The 25,034-nt window shown below is 37.1% G+C and overlaps 1 protein-coding gene across 2 annotated transcripts in view; it reads right to left on the reverse strand.

The window, feature by feature from the left end:
• Window positions 1-7,807: 7,807 nt before the first annotated feature.
• LOC115215692 (SOSS complex subunit C homolog) overlaps window positions 7,808-25,034 on the reverse strand; it is a 39,261-nt gene continuing 22,034 nt past the window's right edge. For both annotated transcript variants that reach the window (XM_036506202.1, XM_029784973.2), the window contains exons 4-5: window positions 22,504-22,551; window positions 7,808-8,329 (exon numbers count right to left, since the gene is read on the reverse strand). In XM_036506202.1, coding sequence (XP_036362095.1) covers window positions 8,234-8,329; window positions 22,504-22,551 — 144 coding nt within the window. In that variant the 3' untranslated portion in view covers window positions 7,808-8,233. The remainder of the gene's footprint in view (window positions 8,330-22,503; window positions 22,552-25,034) is intronic.

A 25,034-nucleotide genomic window follows, 5' to 3' on the forward strand; every position in this document is an offset into this window, starting at 1 on the left:
TAAAATATCTTAATACATATTCATCCAACCTATGCTAGCAGAGAAAAATGGACATAAAACAAATGCTATTAATTTTATTTTTGAAGATGTAACATATTTTTTCTTATTTACTTCTATATTTCAATCTCTGACAGTTATCACTGTCTTACACCTGGATATTTATTTGTAAACTAATGATAGTGACATGTATGTAAATATTTTCTACAAAAGTGGATGAAAGACAAAGCTGACCGTAGCAGAATTTGAACTCAGAAATGTAAAGCCAGAAGAAATGCCACAAAGCATTTTGTCTGGTATGCTGACAAATTCAGCCATTTAGCTGCCTTCATGCATATATTTTTCTAGGCACAAGGCCCGAAATATTTTGGAGAAGGGCCTAGTCAATTATATCGACCCTGAAAGGATGAAAGGCAAAGTTGACCTTGGATGCATCTGAACTCAGAATGTAAAGACAAATGAAATATCTATTTCTTTACTACTCACAAGGGGCTAAACACAGAGAGGACAGACAAACAGATTAAGTTGATTATATCGACTCCAAAAGGATGAAACGCAAAGTCGACCTCAGAACCTAACGGCAGATGAAATACGGCTATGCATTTCACCCGGCATGCATATATTAAATGGAAAAAAAAATTATTTCTAAAAGTGAAGCTAATACACAAATAGTATTCCAGCTGACAAATGCCAGTCCCTACCCAAAAATTATTGGTTTCAAATTTTGGCATTGAGTCAGCAGCTTCGAAAAAAAGGGCTAAATTGGTTACATCATCCCCGGTGCTCAACTGATACTTATTTTACTGACCCTGAAAGGATGAAGGCAAAGTCAACCTCAGAACGTGCAGACAGATGAAATGCTGTTAAACATTTTATCTGGTGTTCTAATGATTCTGTCAGCTTGCTGCCTTTCTTACTCAGAAAATATTAAGGAATTTTTTACGATCCATTTATATTACTAAGACAAAATAAAAGTTTGCACCTTAGTAATTCTTCTTTCTTTGCTATGGCGTTGGACAAATTTGAAACCCTATAATTAAACAGAGTAAGTTTTCTATTTCTATGCCTTTTCAATCCTTGCACATTAGTATTAAACTGGAAATTTATGATCATGCTTTTTTTTTTGTTTTATTTGTTTCAGTCATTAGATTTTTTTTGCTGAACTGCTAAGTTATGGGGATCTAAACACACACATGACAGGTTTCTTTCAGTTTGTTTTTCAAATCCAATCCACTCGCAAGGCTTTGGTTGGTCCAAGACTATAGTAGAAGATACTTTCCCAGGGTGCCACAGAGAGACTGAACCTGGAACCATGTGGTTGAGGAAACAAGCTTCTTACCACACAGCCGTGCCTGTGCCTATATGTAGAATACTTTAACATAATCTAAGTAAAATTCAAACGTTTTGAATTATTGTTTTCCATTGAATATAACCCATCAACAGATCATATCACTTTAACCTATAGAAACCCCTTGATGTTTTCAGACTAAATAATTTCCATTATGAAATGTTTATCTACATAAATATCAATAATTAAATTTCTATATGTATATCAAAACAGGATGTACTGGATTACAAATTCCATATGTCAGTTCTAACATATCATGCTTAAAAAAACACAGCAGAAAGTGTGTTAGTAGCACAACATACGTAACACATACTGCAGGAAAATTGCATTTGATACGTACAAACCACTATCACTTTCTTGTTAAATTGAGGCTGCATCCTCTTCCTTCGTTACATTGATGGTCTCTCTCTCTGCAAAGTATGGCTAAATTTGCTTCAAGTTCACTTCCACAGCACAACACCTCTATCAAGTATTTTCTACCTGGTTTCGGATTGACCAATTGCTTTGTAAGAAATTGGTTGACATAAAATGGGTCCAAGCCATGCATGCTTGTAAACTTTTCTTATATTTTTTATAATGAAGGACTCACATTCGAAACATCAACACTCCCTTCTTTTTAAGCATTAAATTAATACAACTAAAACTTGTTCCTCCTATGCTGTCTTTGCTTAGTTTTGTGTTCATTTCCATATATAGGCACAGGAGTGGCAAGTAGCTTGCTTACCAACCACATGGTTCTGGGTTCAGTTCCACTGCATGGCACCTTGGGCAAGTGTCTTCTACTATAGCCTCGGGCCGACCAAAGCCTTGTGAGTGGATTTGGTAAACGGAAACTGAAAGAAGCCCGTCGTATATATGTGTGTCTGTGTTTGTCCCCGCAACATCGCTTGACAACCGATGCTGGTGTGTTTACATCCCCGTAACTTAGCGGTTCAGCAAAAAAGACTGATAGAATAAGTACTAGGCTTACACAGAATAATTCCTGGGGTCGATCTGCTTGACTAAAAAGGTGGTGCTCCAGCATGGCCGCAGCCAAATGACTAAAACAAGTAAAAGAATAAAAAGTATATATTATAGACTATCAGTTTTGATATTTTTGTCAGTCATAATGTTTAGGTTGTATGTGACATTTGAATTCTGCCAACAATTTGTAAAGAAGCCTGCAGACGTTGCAAGTGCAAGTGGTATATTTGCAGCTGCTTTTCTCCTTTGCCTTGCACCACCTCTAAGCATGTTAATACTGGTTGCAACAGTCTCTTAAACCAATTTGACACAACAATCTCCATTTACTTGTTTCAGTCACCCAACTGCATCTATGCTGGAGCACTGCTTTGAAGAGTTTTAGTTGAACAAATCAACCCCTAAAATCTTTTTAAAGCCTAATAGTTATTTTATCAGTCTCTTTTGCCAAACTGCTAAGTTACAGGGACATAAATACACCAACATCAGCTGTCAAGTGTTAATGGGGGTGGGGACAGACACATATATACGAGCTTCTTTCGGCTCCCATCTACCAAATCCACTTACAAGGCTTTGGTTGGTCCAAGGCTATAGTAGAAGACACTTACCCACAGTGCCATGCAGTGGGACTGAACCCAGAGCCATGTGGTTGGGAAGCAAGCTTCTTACTACTTACCAAGAGATGTTAACATGAGCAAGAAAACAAACACAAGTGCTCTTTGAATTAAGCCATTTGCCATTTTTTTTTTATGGCATCAAGTTACAGACACTGCCAGTGAATCAGTAATTGGCTCATTGGAAATCTATTACTGATGCAATTGTCTTCCAACTGCAACATATCAGTAGTTTCCAGAAATCTGCTGAACACTGTCTCTTTTTCCACAGTATCCACATTTTCGGAACTTTTGCATGGAATACTTTTATTCCTTCTCCCAAGACCAGCAGGCTTAGCTACATCTTGCCAAATATGGATCCCTCACGATCCCCACACAAAATCTTTAAGTAGTGTAGTTTGGGGTTCAGCTGATTGAATATACTCCAATCACCAAGACTACCACCATTAATCTTAGCAGGATGAGAGATAAAGTGGACCTCACATGGGATTAAGAATGTAAAGATTAAATGCAGTAAAATACTTATTCTAACATTCTAATGAGTCTCTTAACCTATGTTTCTGCTATATATTAACATCACAAGACTGTCAAGGGAGTGAAGTAAGCATGAGAATGAAAGCTCTGTACTATTACATTTTCTGCACTGCTACTGAAATACCAGAACATGTGAAGCCAATAATGCTGGTAAGAAGAAGTAGTCCTCAAAGAGTGCATGTGAAACAACACAGTGAAAGCCAAAAGGAAGCTGTGATGTGAAACAAACTTCTCTCACTTGGGAATATGGAATGGCAGAACCAAGTTTGAAAACTGGAATAAAGGCCAAGATTGCAGCTAAGATGAAGCTCTACAAGCTCTCAGTATTAGGACTATGACATGAGGGGGATGCGAGCAAAACATATGTGCCTAGATACAAAGGAAAACTGCTCTATTCAGGGCATAAAAAGGACAGTGTACCACACAATGATGGAATGGTCAACTGTATTGCCCATTACCATCATAGGTTATCAGAAAAGCTAATCACTGCCTCCATAATGCTCGGACCCATCTTGAGATCACAGACCTTGTCAATGAATATAAAATTCAGGATTTTAAACCTGAGTATGAAGATAGTGCTTCTATATGTGCATAAAACATAGTGAATCACAAAGTTCTTTATTGACAAGTATTAAATATTTGTGAACAGAGGTCTCTGGAATGTCCTTCAGGTGAAATTGCAAGAGAGAGACTTACAAAACCTTATGGGAAAAGTCAAGCCATCAACCTACTGAAACCTAAATCAAGTGAAAGAAATGGGGTTGGCTGAGACACCCAATAGAAACTGGTTTCTAATTATGCTGATGGTTACTGATAGGGATAAGTGTGGCAGACCAAAATCATGGAGAAGGTCCACAGAAAATGAAGCACTGGTAGGTAGGTACACCTGCAACCAACTGTTAAAGATCAAAAGAGTTTTTTTTTGAGAAGTGCTCATCAGATATTCATGAAACCTTCCCTGACTCACTAGCCTTAGATCATGGATTAGCTCAAACCCACACCTTGTTTGCCCTACATGTTGGAATTGATTCAACAAGAGAATGGTTTGCAGAAGAGCTCAATGAGATTATCTGTTGAGGAGTGAAATAATGTAATGATTCAGGTACTTATCCTTCTTCTGAGAGAGAGAATAAATAGAAATGTTCTCTTGAAACAAATGTGTTTTATGCTTCCTTTTCAGACTGAGGTAAGTTTTGCCTTTCTTTTTACTAAGTTCAGAAGCTAAAGAAAAAAATGTTGTATGAGCAAGGTGCTGAAACAAGAACCATAAAATGAACTTAGCTGACTTTAAATGACTGCCAAAAGAGTAGAAATGTGGGATTGACAGCCTCTCTTGTACATATGCAGCAGTGCACTTCAAAGTGGTTGGTGAATGAGCAGAGACAATATGAGGTAACAGAATTCTTGAGATTGGTGTTAGGAAAAGCACATGGCCATAATAAATAAACAAAAAAAAAAAAAAAAAAAAACTGGAACATCTGAGTGAGATCGGTCTCTTTGACCTGACTATGAGGAAAAGGGACTGTAATTCTTAACAAGAATTGACTCAGACTATGATACCTCTCCAATCAAAGATAGCTTGGAAGAATAAATATAAAACAATAATAATGATAATTTTGGTTGACTTATAAGGAACCCTAGTGCCAACTCCTTCTTTGCTACAAGTAAATTTGAATTCAATGTTGCAAGTCAATGTAACATTTTCCCCAGTGATTCAGTGCTTCTCTGCTGTTCACTATAGTTATAGCTGCACTTTATCATGGAACCAATTTGGAAGAAAAGAAACATGGATTTTGATTTTGTAAATTACAGGTCTCTATTTCTCTTTATAACCATTTCTGCCAACACTTGAAACTGTATGAAAGCAGAAACATAATCAAGCATAAAGATTCTCACCACCTTTGCATAAACCACTGTATGTTATGGAAACATACTATAATCAGTTATGTATGATTTCACAGTGATAAAATCAGCAGCTTCTCCCAAGCTGAATTTTTAAATCTATAAACAGAAGCAGTGTCCTCTCCAAAGGCGACTTTTCTCTATTCATAAATGATTAAAAACAGTGGGTTCTGTATTTTCACAATTTTCTTCTTTTTTTTTTAAAAAAAAAGAGCATTGTTTAAAGATATGAAAATCTGAAACAAATGATCAAATATCCTCCAACTCATAAAAGCCTGGAAAAGAGGATGTTAAAATGATAACAACAACGAGGCTATCAACATTGAAGCAAGTGTGAATCCAAAAGCAATTATTCTTTTCTTCTCTAGGCACAAAGCCCGAAATTTTAGGGAAATGGGCCAGTCGATTAGATTGGCCCATTACGCAACTGGTACTTTATTGACCCCAAAAGGATGAAAGGCAAAGTTGACCTCGGCGGAATTTGAACTCAGACCGTAAAGACAGATGAAATACCGCTAAGCATTTTGCCCAGCGTGCAAAAAGCAATTATTATGACAAGTCCTACAATCTACTGGAAATAGCATTCAAATCTCTCTCAAATCACACCCTATTAAGAAAGGGGACACTGGATGATGTAGTCCCAAATACATTATACCTGTGGGTGGGTGGGGGGTGCAGGCCACCTTTCCTAGGTCTGACCTTAGGCTAATCAACAACAATGTTCAGTGATGATATGCTAACATTTGTCAGAAGTATAGCCACCAGAATTGACCCTATTAAATTACTGGTACATACTTTGTAAACCAAATTTAAGTGAGAGGTAAAGTTTAGTCACAGTGTGATTTGAATCCAAAACAAAATGTCGAAAGGCTTCAAGTCCTTCAACGGGGCACTCTGTAATCTCATTACATTAATAACAATTTTGATTTCTGATACAAGCAGAAATGTGGGAGATAGTTAGAGGTTGATTAAATGGGTCTCAGGACATAAAAACATCAACTAAATAAGACTAAGTATTTTGTCCAACCTTCTCACAATTCTGTCAATTCATTGCTATTAGATCCGTCACGAACCCAAGGACACATAAGGCTGGAGCTCAACCAGGTTTTCATGGCATATGAATGATTGAAATTACAAAACTCCCCACTGAATGGGATGCCAGTCCATCACAGGGTTAACTTACAAGCTATTACTGGAATCCATTTAAAACTGGCACTGGTATTCTGCTAGTTACAATGATGAGGGTTCCAGACAATCTGTTCAACAGAACAGCCTGCTTGTGGGAATTAATGTGCAAGTGGTTGAGCACTCACTCCACTGACACACATGCCCTTGAGCCTTTTGTTACCAACCTGGCTGAAGCAGGCTCTGGCTCTGTGTACAAATGTCTTGTTTTCATAAGTTTTGAATTAAAATCTTCCACCAAACCTTAGTCACAATTCGTTCCCAACACTAGCTTAATGATAACTAAGTTATTTTATTAAATTCTTTGACATATTTAAAGCAAGTGAAAAAAGCACAGAGCATCTCAAAATAAATACGATAACGAAAGGGTTAATGTAGTTCTCAGGGAGACTTAACATGACACAGAATGTGACAAGGCTGGCTCTTAGGTTCTACTCGTTTTTGCCAGCTGAATGGACTGCAGCAACTTGTTCAAGGATACAACATACCACCAAGAATCAAACTCTCGACTGTGAGCTTAATACCCTAACCACTAAGCTATACACCTGCACTGGAATCCATTTACAGCTGAGTAGACTGAGGTGATGTGAAATGAAGTGTCTTGCTCAAGAATACAATGTACAATCTCATCCAGGAATTGAACCCATAATTTTATGATTATGAATGCAACACCCTAAGCACCAGGCCACATGCTTTCAATTTGGTGCTGTTACCTTAATATGATTTCTTAGATTGGCATAAGGCCAGAAATTTGGGAGAGGAAACAACTGATTGTATTGATCCTAATACTTGATGGGTACTATAGTTTCTTAACCCTGGGAAGAAGATGAAAGCTAAGTTGCTTCAATGGAATTTGAAACCGAAATGTTCAAGACTAACACCATGAAGTATTTTGTCTCATTCAGCCACACCATCTCCCTAAGTGAAATAATAAAATAACCCACCCATCCACTTCCACAATGAAGTGAATTCTAGTGTTTGTGGAGTGTTCATGGATATGACACACAATCAACCCGATACTAAAAAAATTAGTCTGTCTCCTCTTGAGCTAAAATTCTCACTGGAACACACAATCTATTTTCCAACTGGGTCGAGAGGATGAAATGTCTACTTAAGACACACCTGCAGTAGCTTCGGTGATACTATGTTAGAGAGACAGTGAAGTCAGATATCAAATTCATTTAAATATTTCAAGTCAATAAAGCAGCCCAATGTACTAGAAATAGTAGCTAAATCTCCCTCAAATAATGCCTCCAATAACATTGGATTGTGTTGATAACGACACATTTTACTATCAATGAAAGGACATGTTAGATATTGTTGTCAAAGACACACTGTGCCTGAAAAAAAAAACAAGTGGTGTTAGTCATGGCTGGAATGCTTATGATGATAGGTCTGCTTGACCAAAGATGTACTGGGGCCAAACAACAATAAAAACAACTCAATTATTTCACAAAAATCAAATTTAAAGAAAAAAAATTGTAATGGGGAGAAAAAGAGATTTTCAACATATTCTCTTTGCTTGGTTTTGAAATAATCCTCAATGTGTTGACCAGTGTTTAAAAGAGGGACCCAAAAAAATTTAACATTGGGTGGTGGTCACTTTTTCTTTTTTTTTTTCTTTTTAATTTTATTACTCCATGTCATAAAAAAAAAATCTTTATTTCCCCCCCAAAAATTCTTAGAAAATATTTTATTTAACATCAAACCGAGGTATAACTGGCAAGATTAGATTCCCAAATGAAGAGTCCTGAGGAATGAAATAACCTACTGAGTTCGCGTGAGCATGCTGAAATGAAAAAAAAAAGAAAGAAAAATATTGATAAATAATAAAATATTACATATTTAACAAAAGGAAGCTATGTAGTCACACAGAGAGAAAGACAGACATTTCATATATATATATATATATATATATATATATATATATATAGGGGGGACAATTCACGAAAAAAACAAGGTGTAGAAAAGAAACAGATGTATTAGTATAACGCTCGGGAATTGAAAAAGTCTTTAATGTTTTGAGCCTATGCTCTTCCACAGAAAGAAACACAGAAAGAAACAAGGAGAGAAAAAAAATGTGTGTAGTGGCTAGCGATCTATCATAGCGAATGCTGGACAGAAGGGTCACACATGAGAGCTAAGAAGTAGGGGAGAAAACAAAGTAGTAGTGATACCAAAACGAAGGTGCGCGTGTGTGTATGAGAGTACATATGTGCGTGTGAAAGAGGGCTGATCTTGACGTGTGCACATGTGTATGTGTAGATGTGAAAATGTGGGGATGGGAATCGGTCAGTGCTGGTGTGTGCATGGTGGTGTGTTGTGATGGTGTTGGGGGAGGCAAGAGTGGGGAAGCACGAGTATACACACACACACACACAGGGTGTCCCATAATTAACTATCCATTTCAATGAAATCTGGCAAACTTAAAAAAAACCAAAAAGACAGAATTTTATGTTCATTAATTATGCTACCAAACAAAACGATTTACATGTCTTCGTTAGTGTTGTGAAACGCATTTTGAAGCATTTCAGCAGTTACCTCCTGCACTGCTAAGTAAATGTGTTATGTAAATTCAGCTAAACTATTGCTCCATCTGGGGGATGGAGACAGAGAAAATGATTGCAGCCGAATTGAGTAAAAGCTGCCATGGACACATAAGTGGGATCCAACAGGAATGAAAATAAAATTATGAAAAAAATAAAAATTATAATCTAAATTAAAAAATTTATACATTGTCAGGGTCAATAAAAGAGTATCATAAATAACAGTGAGTTTTTAAAAAAATTGTCTAGGTTCACTGAAATACTTAATTCTGGTGTCACATCTCTCTATATATAAAGCTGAAGTTGTCTGTGTGTGGCAGGTGTTTGGTAGCCTTCAACTAACACTATCTCTTCCGAGACCCTGCGGCGCAAGTTGACCAAAATTGAGAGTATGATAGAAGAAGGCTTGCTCTTCCTTCCGTAGAAGAAAAAATTCAAATCGGACAATGTTAACACCAATAATTATTTACATCAAAAAGGTGCTTTTTTTTTCTATGAAAATCCCTATTTTTTACGATTTTGTGACTGCTGTGTCGTCATTTTTTGGTGTATTTCAACCAGAAAAATGTTCACTTAAAGAGAATAACAAGCTACATAATGCAAAATGTTTACTTTTCAAAAATTCCAATTCTAAAGGGTCGAAACAAACCCGAGCATCGCTAGTATAAAATAAATGAAGATGAATTGATAGTCAATAGTTCAATAGCATGTTAATTCATTTGCACACTATATAGATTACATATGATGTGATATCACATAGTTTTCACTATTTTCTACTCTAAATCACCAGGTAGACAGAATCGATCACATCAGAAACTATGGAGTTGATAACCATGATCATTAAGATCCAAACCAAATGATGTGATGTAATGTGTGTGTGTGTGTATAAATAATCAGCTCCAAGTTGTCTTTCTTGGCATCTGGTGCTGAAGAGAATTTTGAAGAGCAATTTCAAAATGCATCCATCAGTGTAACAGAGAGTACTGTGAGTTGACTATGGCATTTAAACACTTTTTTTGTTTTGAGTGAGAAAATAAATTTTTTTATGACAAACTGCAGTGAAAAGCCTTTATAGGTTCAAATACCTCTCAAGCATATTTGAACTGATCTTAGGTTTGTATACTTTCCTTCACTGCTTCACACATCTACACACAAAACACACATATATTACCAAAGTGGTTTGAAATCAGAAGGCAAAGAGCCACAACAAATATGTAAAGGTACCCAGTCTAATAAGGCGGTGAGCTGGCAGAAACGTTAGCATGCTGGGCGAAATGCTTAGTGGTATTTCGTCTGTCACTACATTCTGAATTCAAATTCCGCTGAGGTTGACTTTGCCTTTCATCTTTTCGGGGTCGATTAAATAAGTACCAGTTACGCACTGGGGTCGATATAATCGACTTAATCCATTTGTCCTCTTTGTGTTTAGCGCCTTGTGGGTAGTAAAGAAAATAGGTATCCAGTCTAATTTTTGTACATTTCAGCCAATCTACCTCCCTGGATTGGTACTCTTTTTTTTTTATTGACTCTGAAAGGGTGAAAGGCAGAGTTGACCGTGGCAGCATTTAAACTCAAGGGTGCTGAGAGTCAGAACAGATCCTACTACAATGCACTCTACCCAATGTTCTAATGACTGCCAATTAAATTTTTTTTAACATAGTTAATAATCTGTTTCACTGAAGAGATCTAACAAGATTGAAGCATGTTCAGAATTGTTTGAAATGATTAAAATAATACTAGTAGTAGTAAAATAATTACTAAAATAGTAATTGGAATAAGGCTGGTGCTGTAGTCAATGGTAAATATCAGTATGGCAAGGGAAGGAGAAAGGATAGGAAACAAGTTAAATAATAGTTTACTATATTTTTAACTTTAAAATATTTTCTTTTTTTTTTATCTATACTTTTCATTAAAACACGTGATTGAGATTGACTGCTGTGTGATATTTAATGTGGTGCTACTGTCTCTGTTCTTACTGTTATGATTAACAATAGGAAATTAAAAATAAACATGAGTAATACACACACACACACATACAACATTGGTGATAAGCAGAGAAAGATAACTGTTAATATTTCAACTTTAGTAAGGCAGTGGAGCTGGCAGAATCGTTAGCACGCCAAGTTGAATGCTTGGTGGCATTTTGTCTGTCTTCAGGTTCCGAGTTCAAATTCCACCATAATCGACTTTGCTTTCCATCCTTTTGGGGTCGATAAAAGAAGTACCAGTTGAACACTGGAGTTGGTGTAATTGATTTAGTCTCTCCCCTGAAATTGCTGGCCATATGCCAAAATTTGAAACCAATATTTCAGCTTCAGTAGATCATGAATGTAAATTATGTAGAAAATGCCAAAATAGGTTTCCCTGCTACTATGCATAAGTTTGAACCTGTATATATAATTTTCTCTATCTTAATTGTTGAGCTTTATCATTTGTACCCACATAGGCGTAGGAGTGGCTGTGTAGTAATAATAATAATGTAGTTGTAGGTGCATTGGGAACAATTCCTAAAGAACTGAACAGATTGTTAGAGGAAAGCTCCAGAAAACAGTGTTATTAGGGACAGCTAAGATACTTAGGAGGGTTCTTGGCATCTAAAGTTATTTGCTGTAACCCAATAGGAGAGTTCTTGGTATCTAAGGCTACTTGTTGTAGCCCGATGTTAGGATCTTTTCTTTTCCAACAGTCTAATCTGTTGTGTGTATATGAAAATAATTATTTTAAACTTTTGCCACAAGGACAGCTTGGGGAAGGTGGGGGTGAGTCAATTACATCGACCCCAGTGTTCAACAGGTACTTATTTTATCAACCCCAAAAGGATGAAAAGCCAAGTCAACTTTCGTGGAATTTGAATTCAGATTGGAGCGACAGTTTTCTTCTGATCCACAGGCGCATGCTTAATGTTGGCCCATTCACTTGGACCATTCTTGCTACATTCAACTACTTTTTAACAAAATTGAAATGATAATAATAATCCTTTTGACTATAGGCACAAGGCCTGAAATTTGGGGGGAGGGGACAAGTCTATTACATTGACTCCAGTCATCAACTGCTACTTATTTTATTGACCTCGAAAGGATGAAATGCAAAGCTGACCGTGTCAGAATTTGAACTGAGCATGTAAAAACAGACGAAATGTTGCTAAGCATTTTGTCCGGTGTGGCAACCACTTTGCCAGCTCACCACCTTATGAAATAATAATAATAATACTATAGGCACAAGGCCTGGAATTTTGCAGGAGGGGACTAGATTACACTGACCCCAGTGCTCAACTGGTACTTATTTTATTGACCCTGAAAGGATGAAAGGCTAAGTCAAGCCTGGCAGAATCTGAATTCAGAACGTAAGGACGGATGAAATGCTGCCAAGCATTCTGCCCAGCATGCCAATGATTCTGCCAGCTCACCGCCTTATGAAATAATAATAATCCTTTCTACAATAGGCACAAGGCCTGAAATCTTTTGAGTCAATTACATCAACCCCAGTACAAAACTGGTACTTATTTTAACGGACCTGAAAGGATGAAATGCAAAACTGACTGTGGCGTAATTTGAACTCACAATGTAAAAAAGTTGCTACTAAGCATTTTGTCTAGTGTACTAACGATTCTGTCAGCTTGGTTTCGAAGGAAGTTGATTACATCAGCCCCAGTGTTCAACTGGGGCTTATTTTGTTAACTTCAAAAAGAGGAATGGCAAAATTGATGCCAGTGGAATTTGAACTTAGAACATACAGAGCCAGGAGAAATGCTGCCAAGCAATTTTGTCTGGCAAGGTAATAATTCTGCTATTTTGATAACCTCTTTTATTTGACACAAAGGTGTCAAATGAAGGAGACTTTACAAGGACAGCTTACAGCTTGTTTGTTTGTTCGTGTGTGTGTGTGTAAGTAATCCACTTAGTAGACTAAATTATATAAAAATATGCAAATTACACAAGTTGCAAATTACAAGATGGAAAATCTGACACAAGAAAAAAAAATCTTCCCCCTGTCGTTAAAGACATTTTTATCTTTCAGTGAAACTTTTCATGAAAGGAATCTTGAGTGACATGATGGACTTTTCCCCTCTTATTCTGTCAGTGATGCAACACAAAACTTATCTCATAATTTTAGTCAAAAGCTGCCTTGTAGTTGCATCATTCAGTAAGTGTTGAATGATTTTCAGGATAAAATGGTAAAGAATGAATGCTTCTATTTTTCAAGGCAATAAGACCAACATTATAAAGCTAAAGAAACAATATTGCTTTATAAAACAGAAACAAGCAAGTTTGTGGCTTATACAATTAAATTGTGGCAGTGATAGATATAATATAATTCAGTAATGTTTCCTCACATCAAATATCAGGGCTTATAAGATGTAGTCATTCATTCATGTATATACTTCTTGTTTGGAAGGCTTCCTGTCGAAGAAAGCCCCTTCATAAAATTACATAAATATAATTACATTAAAATTTTCAGCCAAAAATTTCGGCAGATAGATTTTGAAGATTATTTTGTGTTTGGTACTTGTATTTACTTTAAGTTTTGGGCAGAACTAATTAGTTTTTATTTTTTGTTATTTTAAACTTTGATGCTTATTTAAGAATAAACTTTAATTCAAGTTCTGTATTTAATGGCATGTAAGACATTTTCCCCAACAAAAACTGTCACAAATAATCTCCCTGGATCCTATATAGAAAGGCAGGCCTCCCAAAAACTAATTTTGTTACATACTTTAATACACTAAATTTATTTCTTTCCCAGAATATGCACTGCTGAAATTGGGTGTGTCTCGTTTTTGCCAACTTGGGTGTATCTAGTTTTTGCCCATGTTTCTTTTATGCCTTCAATCAAATAAAGTATATTTGCATAACATGCCACTTTGAAGCACAGATTTTGGCCTATTTATTTATGCTAACAGATTTGCTTACGCTGTTTATTCTAGTTTACTTTGTGCAGTGAAATTAAAAATGTGAGGAAAAAATGTTAATTCAAGCAATTTTACGATAGGTGTTCAAAATGGAATACAAAGCAGAGAAAACTGGTCATGATAACCAACATGATAACCAGCATTTGGTCAGTATTGAGTTCCAAAAATGTTATAGCGGAGATGAGAGCCTTGAAGATATGGGAGGTTATAGACAATCTTATGTGATTGAGAACTACTAAGAGAGGGCCATTATTGAAACACCCAAAACAACTCAAGAGGTTACAGAAGAACTAAACAACTACCAGTCAAGAGGTTGTTTGGCATTTGTACCACTTCATAATCACATTGTAACGGTTGATGAAAAATGGATTGTATATGATAACTGATTGCTTTCTGTGGTGAATGGACAGAGGTGAAACAACAAACCACTTCTCTAAATTGAAGCTGGATCAAAAGAAAGTTGTGATCAGTATTTGGAGGTCAGCAAATGGAGTCCTCCTCTACTATTTCTAGAATCTTGGTGAAATCATTACAGTAGATAAATACTGACAAGAAATTGACAGAATGTACCAAGAACTGCATTGTTTGCGTCTAGTAATGGTCACTCTAAAAAAAGATAAATTCTTTTTCATGACAAAGCCAGAACATGTCTTGTAAATGATTTTGCAGAAACTAAAACTTTTTTCGAGTTGGCAAAAATGTAATGATTCTAATACTCGTTATTTCAATGAATAAAATTCATTCTCAGTCAAGATAAATTACTTTAACTCTTTTGATACCAATCCCACCTGAGACTGGCCCTGGTTCTATGAAAGAAATTTCCTGTTTTAAAGGGATCTAAATTAAAGTCTTCCATCAAATTTTTATGTTAATTTATGTCTAAAATACCAACTTTAGTTATTTTATTATGTTGTGTGGACGCCCCCCCCACCCCGACGATAAGTAGGCTACTCCAATATAAATAGTGGATGTGATAGCTAGTCATAGAAGTGTCGCGTAGAGCAAGCCAGAGCTGTCGGTAGACTAGACGTTGAGTTCTGTTAAGTTGAGTCGGTGGATGTGAGAGTTTGGTAGTTGAGTAGAGGTATGTTATTGGCGAAGGCATGCCCTCCAAATGTGCGCTATAACAGTGGCGATGAGGTTTCCAATAGTACCAAATTGGAAGAGTTACTGAAAGCAGTTGTCAAGCAGCAACAGCTGTTAACAGAATTGTTACTGCAGTCAATAAATATGATATTCATTTTCAGCAAACGGTGTTGCGAATTCCATCGAAGAATTTCACTACAAACCAGATGAAGGAACTACTTTTGCTGCATATTACGGACGATACCAAGACATATTCCAAGAAGAATGCAAGGGATGGTCTAGTGAAAGGAAGGTAAGACTTCTTTTGTGAAAGCTTGCCCCTCCGGAACATGAAAGTTTTTGTAACTTTATTTTGTGGAGAAAGCCCGCGGAATTGTGTTTTGATGAAACGATAAATATTTTGACTAATATTTTTAGCGAGAAAAGTTTGCAGTTTAACATTCGGTGGGAATTTTTTAATTTAAAGAAAAATGAGTCCAATGATTTTGTAACATATGCCAGTATGGTTAATAAGGATTGCGAAAGGTTTAATCTGGAAGAATTAATGCCAGATATGTTCAAAGTGCCTAATATTTGTTAAAGGGCTGGTGGCACTGGAAGACGTGGAAATTAGAAAAAGAATATTATCAAAGCTGAATCAAGATGTGAAACTAACCTTGCAGAAAGTGGCTGAGGAATGCCAACAAATAATAAACCTTCGAGAAGATACAAGAAAAATAGATGACAAAGTTTTTGCAGGTGTATAGAATAACACCTAATCCAAATGCAGAGTCAGGTAGGTTACCCACAGATTGGATGTTTTCCAGAAAAATTCGTTCTATTTTTGATAAATTGTTGCCAAGTACGAGGGGCGTTCAATAAGTAATGCCCCTGACCCACTTGCAGTTGTTTGATCTAGCTGAAATTTTGCATGTGCACTTATTTATACCTCTATAGATTAAGTGGCGAATTACAGCTCTGAACTAATTGTGGTTTCTGATTTACAGGTGTTTGAACTGAGTCAAGTGTGAAATGGAGCCTGTTGAGTGTCGAGCAGTGATCTGGTTTTTGTATTTGAAAGGACGCACACCACGGGAGACTTTTGATGAAATGAAAGTAACTTATGTGATGATGTCCCATCATATGACCTTGTAAAACGCTGGCATCGTGAATTCAAACATAGTCGGAACTCTGTGGAAACAGCTGCCAGATCTGGTCGCCCCCTTCTGCCATTGATGAGGCATCTGTCTGTCAAGTTGAGGCTGCCATTTTGGAAGATCGACGCATAACTATTCGCCAAATAGCCCATGAGGTCAAGATTAGTACCGGGTCTGTGGAAACTATCATTCATGACCATTTGCATATGCAAAAGGTGTCTGCCAGATGGATTTCCAGGTTGCTCACACCTTTTCAGAAGCAAGAACACGTCGAGTGCTCGAGGATGAATTTGGAGATGTGCCAAAAAGATGAGTCAAAATTTTTCAAAAGACTGATCACACAGGATAAAACCTGGGTCCATCACTATGATCCATAGACCAAAGCCCAGTCAATGCAGTGAAAGCACCGTGACTCATCTCCTCCAAAGAAGGCAAGGGTGCAGCCCTCCGCTGACAAGGTTATGCTCAGTCTTCTGGGACCAGGACGGAGTAGTGATGACAGATTTCCTGGCAAAGGGTACCACAATTACAGAGCCTATTATGCTTCACTTTTGAGGAAATTAAGAGAAGCTATCAAAATCAAGAGGCGGGGCAAGATCAGCAAAGGCATCCTCCTCCTGCAGGACAACGCTCCGGTCCACAACTCGCGTGTCGCCAGATCAGAAGCGCAGGCGTGCAGCTATGAACTCCTCCCCTTGCACCCTCTGATTTTCATCTCTTCCCAGCCATGAAGTTAATTTTGAAGGAAAGCGTTTCCCGGATGATGCAGCCTTGATTTCTGAAGTCACGTCGTGGTTGGAGGACCAAGCTGAGGTCTTCTACAAAAACGGTCTCCAGAGCTGTATCAAACGATGGGAGAAATGCATAACTCTGGGTAGTTCCTATGTAGGAAAAGACTAATAACTGTGCCAAGTGTCGTTGCTCTACTGCTATGGGAAGTGGGTCAGGGGCATTACTTATTGAACGCCCCTCGTAGGAAACAGAAAATAGAAAATTCAGGAAGAACGAAATATTTTAATACAGGTGATGAAGTGTATTTAAAATATATAGAAACGGAAAACAGGACTGGAACAAGGAAGTATAACTAGACGTCTAGGTAACATGATGTACATGGTAAAAGGACCGACCACAGAAGGCATTTAAACCAATTTAAAAGAAGATATACCAAAAAATCAAGAGAGGCGAGAGGAACCAATGGATATATGGTATGATATATGGTATGGACGATAAGTAGGCTAGTCCAGTATGTATAAATAGTGGACGTATTAGCTAGTCGTAGAAGTGTCGCATAGAGTGAGCCGGAGCCTTCGGTAGACTAGATGTTGAGTTCTGTTGAGTCGAGTCATTGGAAGTGAGAGTTTGGTAGTTGAGTAGAGGTACGTTATTGGCAAAGGCAAGCCATCTGAACGTGCGATATAACATATTAAATTCTTCATTATTTTCAAAATCAATTGAAACCAAGGTACTGTGTTTCAACAGGAATATGGTAACAAAAGGCTTAAGTTGATGGTTCAAAATTGCAATTGTTTAAACCACCTTGATATTTACTTTAACCAACCTTGGGAAGTAAAGAAACATAACTAAATATGCAAAACATTTTACTAAAGACCGACTGATTCTGATAGTGCTATGCCCTTATAATTATAACACCTGTAATAGTTGGAAATATTTAGAGTATGAGAGGGGGGGGAGTTGTCAGCCTGAGGAAATATGTATAGTATGGGGGTTATTGTTAGTCTGAGGTATTAGGAAAGGGCATTTGGCCCCTTATGCACATTTCCTTCCTTAGACGCACTCATCACAGTGATGGTAAGGTATGCTGGTGTTTACATCTTTGAAGTATTTAAGGGATATTAACTTCTATATATGAATTTATCAAACAAATATGATAATGAAAGAGTTACTAAATGGATGCTAGAAGTGCTAGAAATAGCAACCTAATCTTCATATCTTATTCTGTCTTAAAAAAAGAGATGAGGATACATTGTGTAATGTATTTGGCAAACTAGTTGTAATATTTTACTTTCTTAATGACACGAATATTCTCAGGTTTTGGGGTTTGTATTTTATAATTGACAGAGGCAGTTCTAAATGGTCAAGGATGATTGTTTATCAAATTTAACTTTTATGGGTTCGCATATGAAGATGCAGGCCAATAAAGGAGTCACTAGTCCAATTGTAGGCTGGGTATTTGTTATTCTGCATGAAAAGCACTGTATTGGACAACAGCTGCCCCTGTGCCATTCCTAAACGAGGAGCTCTTAAATTCCACAATCTTGTTTTTGTTGCTACAAGGTAATTATTATCAGAGGACCTTTGAAAAGAATCTAAGGGATTCCTGGAGCACAGTTTTGTTTAGCAGAGAGAGACTTTTGCACATCTGTTTCTTAACAATTTTGACCTTTGTTCGATGGCAAAGAACTGAAAACAATTGATGGTAGCAAATCCATTGAAGGAATGTGACAACCCCACCACCTATTCTGCTGGGTTTCAAATTTTACCATAATTTCTTGGAATGGCAAAAGAAAGTTTGGTAGCACTTGCCTGAGGTGCTGCCTTGATTCTGTAGAAAGATGGAGTGCTCTAATGTCCCCTTTATTTATGAGTTGGTAAGGAATAGTGTTCTGTACCTTACCCAAACCATTCGTATTTAAGATTCCTGCTAATACCACATAAACATCATTGTAAATAATATTGTCCTTGTAACTGCAGAGACATTGATTTTTCTTTTTTGTTCCTGTTGGTGCCAATGGTTACAATGGCTTTACATATATTTACAATCAGTTCACAACTGAAGTAATTGGTTTTTATTATGGTTGACTGATTGTCTGACAACCACTCACTCATAAAACAGAAGTGGAGCAGGCTGAGACAAGCAGAGTTATGTACCTTGCTACAAATACACACTTGTAATAATAGTTGCAGTAGTGGTGGTGGTAGTAGTAATAGTAGTTATAGCGGTAGAAGTAGTAATAAAGATTGCCATTGTAGTAGTAGTAGGAGCAGTAGCATACTCATATATAATCAATAGACTTGCACTTAGTTTACATTCAAACTGGTATTAATTTTCTGTGAACAATAGTGATCTTGATAGTGGATCTCTAACAGGTAGAATTACCAGTCCTGACGTCAGGTGTGAGAAGGGAGTGCTTGTATAATTTAGGAGGAACAAATACCACAAGAGACATTTGTTTAAAAGTAACAGTTTATTACCAATGCTTACTATTTCTCTGATATACTTCAACACGAAATACATACATGCACATAAATATATACATTCTTCCTTCTATTACCTTGTTTGAGTTACTAGATTGCAGCCGAGCATTGCCTTGAAGACATATATATACATATCAAAACAAAAAGTTAAACCTTGTGGACAGCTCGTCAGACTATGCGAAACCTTTGGTAATTCTATGACCAGAATTTAAATTTTGTTTTATTACTGCTCTAGTCCTTAAAGTGTGCTTCTTTTTCTGCTTTATGTTTTATTGACTATATATATATATGTATAGGCATACATACATCATATCATATATATCATCATTATTATTTAACAGGAGCTGGCCAACTGAAGGGCTATCTGGGCTACATGCTTGTTTTGGCATGGTTTCTATGGCTGGATGTTTTTCCTAACACTAACACACACACATATAATAATAATGAAATTATTGTATACAGTGCTCGGGTGCACCACAACTTGTCAAAAGTGCATATAAAGTATATGCAGTAATGTACAAAAGTGGAAAGTGAACAGTGTATGAGTCAGATACATGCTTGCTTGTGTATATGGAGGGGAGAAAATCAGGTGTAGTGTTGGCGAATCTCAGGAAGCATGGAAGTTTTGAAGGATGCAGTGCTCCGACAACAAACAACTGATGCCGACAGTCTGTTCCATGCTTCAGAAACTCTTAGCGTGAAAAAATGTTTCCGAAAGTCACGGGAGCTGTGCTGTTTTCTGACTTTGTAAACATGTCCACGGGTGTTAGACAGGTGGAGTTTGAAAAGGTGCTCAGAGTTATTGTTTGTAAGATAGTTACACACATGATGGGCTTCAGCTTCCATTGATCAAATTTATTTACAAGCCAAAGTTTAGCCCTGGGATATAATAGAAAACATTTGTCCAGGATTGAACTCAAAATTATGTGGTTGTGAGCTTCTTAACCAAACAGCTATGCTTGCACACACACACAGAGGATAGGCTTTTGAAAATAGGTGAATTAACTGAGTAGCATATTTCCTCATCCATATGATGTTGAAAAGTCAAAAGAGCTCAGTTAAGAAGTTTGATTGTGTGTCTTGCAGCCCTCTACCTTTCTCAACTCATGCATCATAGGGCATCTGCTACCCTTTAACCACCTTTTAGCCCAACCATTAGAGTTGTCTACCTCACCTCCTTTCTCCTATTTCCCTATCTCTTGCAGACCTTCAGCCACCCAAAGTCCGCGTTCCTTTGCTCCCACACTTACACTCACCACATCACAACTATTTTTTCACAGCTTTGTAGCTTCTCTGCAAGAACCTGCTCTCCTCCACCTTCTTTTATACTTTAATCTCTCATTTTCTATCACAGCTGACCCTTACTCCTGCAGGCTTGTTGTCTTGCAAGCTGCATGACGTTCTTACAAGTACCAGTGACGCACAAGAAAGAAGAAGGAATGCTGTAAAGTGGTTGGCATTAGGAAGGGTAAACAGCTACAGAAACATTGCCAAAATAGACACAGTCCTTGAACCCAGATTCTGTCAAACCATCCACCCCAAGCTAGCATGGAACATGGACATTTAATAATAATGATGATTATAGATAGAGCTACACTAGACAAAAGTTTTGTCATAGCAAAGATATATTTAATATTGTTTACTTTTTGTTTCAAGGTCATCAGTACAGCATTTGTGGAAAGAAGCACAATGGAAGTATCTAACACTTCAGGTCACTTGAATGAAATAGAATTACTACTTTAGGTTTTGGCATTGTATTGACTTTACCAACAAAATTCATCTATCTTTAATACTGTCACTTTGAGTAGGGTCACTTAGGAAGTTTGGAAGAGGCTGTCAGATGAACCAAAATGTGAAATACTAAGGAACCTAACTATTATTTCTATTGAGGGCTATGTTATGGGATATCAAAGTAAAAGAGGTGAAGTATTTACATGCATTAAATAAATCCCGGATTGAACGAAGGAGTTGAACAAAAAAAGAAAAATTTATAGACGGAAAATAAGACATGAGAAATAACACTTTATGTTTTAATTATGATCATTAAAATGGCCTCTGTTTCTGTTAGGGTCATTTATACGTCTCATTCTTTTGGATTGATATAATTAATTAAACAATCTCTCCAAACATTTGTGGTCTTTGCGCAGGTGTTAAAGATCATTATTAAAGTAAACTACTGAACAAATATATGCATCACAATGCATATTTATGCTCTGAATTCATATCCTGCTTGGTGCACTTTGCTTTGCATCCTCTCTTTCACTTTTATTTTTTGAGAGTATCACGAACTAGCATTAATAATTTGTGCCCTTGAGGCTAACCTGAAAATCGCTTAATAAAACTGTTCCAATTTATTTTATATACAGGAATTTTGTGTTGGTGTTGGGCGTTGCATACTTATAGAACCATCTAAACTGTAATCCTGCAAATTGTAGTTTCAGTTGATCATCATCATCGTTTAACGTCCGTTTTCCATGCTAGCATGGGTTGGACGATTTGACTGAGGGCTGGCGAACCAGGTGGCTGCACCAGGCTCCAATCTTGATTTGGCAGAGTTTCTACAGCAGGATTGCCTTCCAAATGCCAACCACTCCGAGAGTGCTTGTATTTATTGCTTATATTTATAAGCAATGGATTGCCATTTACTGATAATTCCTTATATAGATAGGCACAAGAATATCTGTGCAGTTAAGAAGCCTGCTTCCTAGTCCATATGGTTGTGGGTTGTCGCCACTGCATGACATCTTGGACATGTGCAATCTACTATAGCTTCAAGCCAACCAAAGCCGTGTGAGTGGATTTGGTAGATGAAACCTGGGAAAAGCCCATAGCATATGTATGTGTGCATGTGCATTCGTCCACGTTTGCATTTTCCCAAAGAGTGCTTACGACAGATTATCCACTAACTTTGCACCTTCAAAGACGTAGAATAATGCATTCCTTATTTGACAAATAGGTAAAGGTAAGCAATGGGAAAGACTTCTGGTTGCTAAACAATGTCTCAATAATACGATCATTTTAACCTATGCTAGCACAAGAAAAATAAGATATAAAAACAAATGAAATTTACCTGTAGTGCAGCCCTCTGCGCGGGAGTCATTGGAGCAGCATCATAGCTCTGTTGTAGGAGGAGGAGAAAACAAAGAACAAAGTTAAATGCATGGTTTAAATTTTAATTTAGTTGAAACAATATTAGGTCATTATGGAGATGTATTTGCATAGCGAGTGACTTGATCTGAGATCGTGTGCTGGAATGAACACAATTGCAGCATGGAAGGTGTTTATAAGCCATTTAAGAAACACACAAAAATCGCTAGATTCACTTCAACATTTAAATTTAATTTGTCAAAATATTTTCGTCGCTTTGAGACGGTGACCTGTTCACTGACAAAACTTCGTGATGCAGCACGAAGATTGTTATTTCATTAAATATCTCTCAATTATTGAGTGTTTTAAAATATAGCTATGGTCAAACATCATCATCATTGTTTAATGTCAGTTATCCAATGCTGGCATGAGTTGGATGGTTTGACTGGAGCTGGTAAGGCCAGGGGCCACATCAGGCTCCATTGTCTGTTCTGGCATGGTCGGATGCCCTTCCTAAGACCAACCATTCCACAGAGTGTACTGGATGCTCTTTATGTGGCACCAGCACTGGTATCAATTCTGCTGTGGTGGACGAGTCTACTTGAGTACAGCCAAATTTGTTATGCCATCAAAAACTTCATTCTCGGCATGGTACAGCTCTCCATGGTAAATATTTACCACAGTACCTACATGTAGCTCAAATGTATTTTTGATCTCTTTATAGTTCTTCATTTTGACAATTCACAAAGTTAGTTCTGGGAAGAAAGGATGCATGTATGACAGAATGGAATTCAGTCTACTATTGGTACTTATTTGGTTGCAGTAAAATATCATTATCATCATCAACCATATGTAGTCCTTGGATCCACCAGATCCTGTCAAACTGTCCAAACCATGCTAGCATGGAACATGAACATTAAATGATGATGATGTGTGTGTGTGTATATATATATATTACAGAGATGTACTCGCATAGCAAGTGATTTGATCTGAGATCGTGTGCTAAAACGAAAACAATTGCAGCATGGAAGGTGTTTATAAGCCATTTAAGAAACACACAAAAGCCGTTCGATTCACTTCAACATTTAAGTTTAATTTGTCAAAATATTTTCGTCGCTAAAATCTGCAACCTGTTCACTGACAAAAATCCGTGCTGCATCGGATTTTTGTCAGTGAACAGGTCGCGGATTTTAGCGACGAAAATATTTTGACAAATTAAACTTAAATGTTGAAGTGAATCGAACGGCTTTTGTGTGTTTCTTAAATGGCTTACAAACACCTTCCATGCTGCAATTGTTTATATATATATATATATATATATATATATATATATATATAGAGAGAGAGAGAGAGAGTTTTACTTATTTGTTCATTCAATATCTGCTTTTCTGTGTTAGCATTTCAGGCAGAATTGTTATGACAAGATTCACCAACCCTAACCAGTTTTTCAAGTTTTTTTTTCTTTTACACCAGAGATATTCAAAAGCACAAAGCTAGTGGACAGTTTGTTGTCAACAAACATCACTGCCACATTCCAACCAGAAATTTTGACTGAAGTTAAACTATACAATGTCTGTTGCTAGGTCATGGAGCTGTAGTAAAAGACCAAGGATTGAACCTGAAACCATGTACTTGAGAAGTGAACTATTTAGCCATGCCTGCACATCTCTCTCTCTCTCTCTCTCTCTCTCTCTCATATATATATATATATATATATATATATATATACACACACCGGAGTAAACATATAAATGTGAAACAAGGTGGAAAAAAGAGTACTCAAATACCAGTGGTAGAGTAATATGCTTTATTTTTTTTTTGCTAGCAAAAACTGTCCGATGAACGGCAACGGGAAACTCAGAGTAACAGGTTTTGTTGAATTTTCTGCTGCTTTAAATAAAGTATATATGTGTGTGTGTGTATGTATATATATATGTGTGTGTGTATGTGGAGGTGCAATGGCCCAATGGTTAGGGCAGCAGACTCGCGGTTTTGATTCCCAGACCAGCCGTTGTGAGTGTTTATTGAGCGAAAACACCTAAATCACCATGAGGCTCCGGCAGGGGGTGGTGGCGATCCCTGCTGTACTCTTTCGCCACAACTTTCTCTCACTCTTTCTTCTGTTGGCCTGCTTGCTCAGCCAGCAGGGTGGCTAAAACAATGCGAAGCGCATTGTGACCAGCGATGTGTAGCAACATCTGATAGCCTGGTCGGTCACGTGATATATATATATATATATATGTATGTATATATATAAATATGTATGTATGTATGTATATATATATATATATACTCTTTACTCTCTTATACTTGTTTCAGTCATTTGACTGCGGCCATGCTGGAGCACCACCTTTAGTCGATCAAATCGACCCCGGGACTAATTCTTTGTAAGCCCAGTACTTATTCTATCGGTCTCTTTTGCCGAACAGCTAAGTGACGTAAACACACCAGCATCGGTTGTCAAGCAATGCCAGGGGGACAAACACGGACACACAAACATATACACACACACAC

Source organism: Octopus sinensis, linkage group LG9 (genome assembly GCF_006345805.1).
Source record: "Octopus sinensis linkage group LG9, ASM634580v1, whole genome shotgun sequence".
Taxonomy (NCBI): Eukaryota; Metazoa; Mollusca; class Cephalopoda; order Octopoda; family Octopodidae; genus Octopus; species Octopus sinensis.